The 4,834-nt window shown below is 48.8% G+C and overlaps 1 protein-coding gene across 1 annotated transcript; it reads left to right on the top strand.

The window, feature by feature from the left end:
- LOC149846639 (PHD finger protein MALE MEIOCYTE DEATH 1-like) lies at positions 1-2,410 on the top strand. The gene is made up of 3 exons (XM_089991973.1): positions 1-307; positions 557-818; positions 908-2,410. The coding sequence occupies exons 1-3, from the start codon at positions 1-3 to the stop codon at positions 2,355-2,357; spliced, it is 2,019 nt and encodes a 672-aa protein (XP_089848099.1). The 3' UTR covers positions 2,358-2,410.
- The last annotated feature ends 2,424 nt before the right edge of the window (positions 2,411-4,834 follow it).

Genomic DNA, 4,834 nt, shown 5'->3' with positions numbered 1-4,834 from the left:
ATGTTTCAGCTATCAACAGACGCCCAAGAAGCGTTCTTCAGGAAAAGGAAGCGCCGAGCTCGAGCCTACGGCTTCCACACCTTCGCCGATCCCGGATGCCCGCTCGACCTTTCCGGCGCCTTCCGCGACAACGTCCGGCAGTTCCTTCAAGAATGCGGCGACGTCGAAGAGTACTCCGTGGAGGGGATGCCGACATGGAGGACCATCTTGATCGAGGAGGAATCCGGCGTCTCCATACCTCTTTACGTCGTCGAGGAGCGCGTCTTGCAGCCGTTCAGGCCTTACTGCGATTACTGCAGATGCAGCGGTGAGAACGCCGATCGTAATCTTTGTTTGGTTTCTTGGTGCTTCTGAGATCGACTCTCATGGTTTCGGGTCGCGTTTGCCGTTAAGCAAACCGCCGGAGTTTCGGAATTCCGGTTATCCGACGCCCAGGATTGTCGTCAATTCCATTACCAATTAATCGAATTCAAGAACGTAAACAAGATCTCTAGCGATGGTCGGAATTTTCATACTGAATTCAGGTGGGGTTTTGATCACTGATGTAATTTTCCAGGTTGGAGCCACCACTTTGTATCAAAACGCCGGTACCATTTCATAATTCCATCATCGGACTCGTCGCAGAAGCCGCTCGGAGCCAGCATGCCGCATGAATCTACGGCGTTCGACCGCGCCGACTACCTCCTGCACGGGATGGTCCACTGCAATGGCTTCGGCCACCTGATCTCGATCAACGGCCGCGAGAAGGGATCGAAATACGTCTCCGGCCGCGAAATTATGGACCTCTGGGACCGAATCTGCAGTCTCCTACGCACCAGGTAAGCCGTCTATGAGAAATTTCCGGTCGGTGTGCGTTAGATTCCGGCGAATTTTCCGTCCAACCAATCGTCGTCGTCTTCTTCTTCAGGGAGGTGACTGTGGAGGACGTCGCCAAAAAGGGGAGTATGGAGCTCCGGCTCCTACACAGCGTGGCGTACGGGCGATCCTGGTTCGGACGATGGGGGTACGTGTACGGTCACGCGAGCTTCGGGGTCACCGAGACGAAATACGAGGCGGCGGTGGAGATTCTGGGCGGCTTCCCCCTAACGACCGTGCTGACCGATTTTAAGTCGGTCGATAATGCCGATACGATCCGTCGTATCGTCCGGACGTACCAGGACCTCAGCGAGGCCAAGATGCACACCGTCAGGGACCTCCTCCTGTTCATGATGGAGCTCAGGTCCCGATTCCCGATTCACCTCTCCGATTCGTATGAGTCCACCGTCGAGTCTTCAAGGGCTCTGGCTGCGGCGGACACTCGGAAGAAGCCGGCCGAAAGAAACCGGAACGCCGTGGCCCTGCCGAAGCCGGTGTTGTTCCCGGTAAGCCGGTGGTCGGAGAAGCGTCTCCGGTACGCCGCTGACGTGATCGTCGACTCGCTGCTTGACGGCGGGGGCCGGATGTCGCGGCAGGAGGTGCGGGACGCCGCCCGGCTGACGATCGGCGACACGGGCCTCCTCGACTTCGTGCTCAAATCGCTCAACGAGTGCCTCGTCGGCCGGCACGTCGTTCGCCGGAGGGTGAATCCAGCCACCCGCGTCCTTCAGTACACCGTTGAGGAATTCGCCGGCGGTGGTGCGGAGGAGAGTGATTCGTTGGAAGGAAGCAGTGGCGGTGGTGGACTACGACAGATCGGGCGGGCGGAGGTGACGAAGGACATAGTGTACGTGTACAAGCATGTGGTGGAGAGCTACCTGCCGGCGAGGTTCCGGCCGACGCCGGAGGTGGCGGTGTTGCCGGCGGCGGCCCGGGCGGTCCTCGACACGAAGAGGTTCGTGAAGTCGTGGCCGTTCTTCGACGACGACGACGCGATGCTGCGGTTCATGTGCTCGGTGGTGCCCGGTAGCGGGGCGGAGGCGGAGGAACTGAGCCGTCCGGTGCCGCCGCCGGAGTTGGTGGTGGTGCCGCCCTACGCCACCGTCGGCGACCTGAAGCGGGAGATCGAGAGGGCGCTGCGGGACACGTATTGCATCGCCGAGGGGTTCGTGGTGGGGGAGATTGGAGGGATGGAGGGAAGAGACGATCGGGAGCCGCTGTTCGGGGTGGCGGAGTCAGGGGCGAGGATGTGGGTTGCGGGGAGCGGGCTGGACCTGGGGTGCGGGCTGAGGTACGAGGGAGGGCCGGACAGCTGGGTGGTGCGGTGCAGGTGCGGGGCGAGGGATGACGACGGGGAGCGGATGATCGCGTGCGACATCTGCGAGGTGTGGCAGCACACTCGCTGCGGGGGGATCGCCGACGGCGACAGAGAGCCCGTCATCTTCTTCTGCGACGCCTGCGGCTCGTCGCTGTTGCCCAGCGGCCTGCTGTCCGACGCTTGATCATGGCATGACGTCCCGTCCAATCGGTGGTGGCTGAGAGGAGGCGTGTGCTGTGCTGTATTGTTCTGTTTCTGAGAACAGAGTGAGGGAATCTGTTGTTGAGCATTGTATTCCTTTTTTTGCTTTTTTTGATTGGTGTACTCATTGTATCCTATTCATGCGAGATGGTGGAGATTTTATTAGAATGGAATTGTACTCTCTCTCTCTCTCTCTCTCTATATATATATATATATATATATATATATAGTCACTGAGAACAACCCTGATTTTCATAGATTTTTGGTTCTTTTTTCTTGAATGTAACTGTACGGATGTGGTTTCATTCCTTGGTTGTATAAGAACAAGTTCTTTAATCATCCTATTTTGATGCATAAATGACGTTTTTTAACGCTTTAAAATCAATGGCTCATAATTTTCATAAATATTCAAGCATTCAAAAATCATTTTTTTAATAAAAAATACACGGTATCACTTTTTTTTTATCAAAAATACACGATTCAATGGTTGATTCCTAGCAAATTCACCATGCCAAGAACATCCACATGGTTGGATTTGCAAAAAAGTGTTGAAGATGCCCATATTTCTAGTTCTTATATCTCATATTTCAGTTCTCATATTCTAGTGACTCCATATTTAGCACTTACCTATATATATATATATATATAATCACTAGAAATATGATCATTAACACTTTTTGTTATAAATCCAATAATGTGGATGTGCTTGGCATGCTGAATTTGCTAGGAATCAATCATTGGATTGTGTATTTTTTATGAAAAAATGTGATTTTTGAATGCTTGAATATTTATGAAGATTAAAAACCATTGATTTTAAAGCTTTAAAAAAAAAACGCTTAGGCATCAAAATAGGATTATTCAAGAGTGAGTTCTTATAAAGCCAAGTAGTTGACATGAGCAAAATCGGATTATTGAAGTTAGTCCAGTCTTTCATTTAAAATAGTGTTGTCTGATGTTTAGTTTAGCACCAATGTTTACAAGATTTGGATTGCATGTACTATTTAAACGGTCCATCCAAAGTAATCAGGTTTAACTCTTTAATTCAAAATTTGAATTAGGCTCTCAAGGCAACCGATTGACATATTTTTTAAAACTCAATCTCCTACTGATCTTTAAGGTTGTTAGGGTCCAGATAATTGATAACCATGCGTAATGCATCCACTGCAAAGTGTTCAGCAGCTTGGTGTTGTGTTGCTCTTGCAACTCAGTTCACGCTATGTTGACGAGATGTCACAAGTTCAAAACTCATGGGGAGGTCCCTGGATGCAAGGTCTAAGGTATGTCTACATGTATGGTGCATGGGTAGGAGGGGAGACCTCAAGGGTTTTACTGACCGTAGGTCACATGCCCTAGTCTAGGGCTTAGCTCATCTAGTGGCCCAATCGTGACAAGCTAGCTCAAGATACTTGAGAATGTCAACTGGGCTTGCTGACTGGACTAATTTGAATGTCCTCATAAGTCAGGTTTGTCCTGAACAAGATACACCCTACCCTAACCAACATGGTCGTTCTTGATTCGATTGGCCAGGTCGAGCCATTGAGTCAACCAAATTAAATCCACAAGAACTAGCCTGGACTTATAAGTCACAGGAAGTGTTATGGCAACTTAATGATAAATCCAAATGATCAAAGAACCGTCGTAAGATCGACTTGTGAATGTCACCAAACGTTACGAGCTCAAAACCCACTGGAGGCATTTCTTGCAATGGGGTGGGAGAGGGACATCGAGGGTTTTACCAACTGTAGGCCTGCCAATGTACGGTCACGATGGGGTTTTTCTTTTATATTTACACGGAGTAACCACCCCTATAGTTAGGATCAAAGACCTAGCCGTGTTGGCTCTGCCTGCAGTACTTACGGTTGAAACTCCGTGGGCTTACCCCTTGCCCCCGGGTAGACGATGTGGTTGCCCTTGGCTCAGAGAAAAACAAAAAAAAGAAAGAAACAAAAAAAGTTACCGAAGTAAATATGGTAATATTCATTTATAAACATCTTAATTTGATATACTTTTGGGATATTTAGGTCTCTACGGGATTAGAATCCAACTAGAATTGTGATTATAAAGGCAAGAGGGGGAACAGTGACGTGAATGGGAAGAAGACCTTTCCATATGGGGCACGTCAGATATTTTGTAAAATAAAAGAACAACGAGGAGATTTCCTAATGGTCGTAGCAATCAACAATTTAAAATAGTAAGTATGCTTCTGTGGTTATCCTCTTTCATCAAAGCAATCTAAGGAGTCCTGGAGAGAAGGAGAGGGATTCAATGGTATGCTATGCTTCATAACTCTTTCATTCAATAAGGTTTCAGTTGCAAAGAGAACCTATACAAACTCTTTGGTATGCTTTTCTTGATAAAAAAATTGCAGGATGTTTTTCAGCATTAGAGTATTACTTTCATCTTCCATGTCTAAATTATGTGGTTTGGTGTTTAAGATTATGCAAGCAAAATTTCATGAAC

The sequence above is a fragment of the Nuphar pumila genome, chromosome 2 (genome assembly GCF_984573655.1).
Source record: "Nuphar pumila chromosome 2, dmNupPumi1.hap1.1, whole genome shotgun sequence".
NCBI classification, from domain to species: Eukaryota; Viridiplantae; Streptophyta; class Magnoliopsida; order Nymphaeales; family Nymphaeaceae; genus Nuphar; species Nuphar pumila.
Note: the sequence above shows the minus strand (reverse complement) of the source record. Positions and strands in the feature narration are given on the sequence as shown.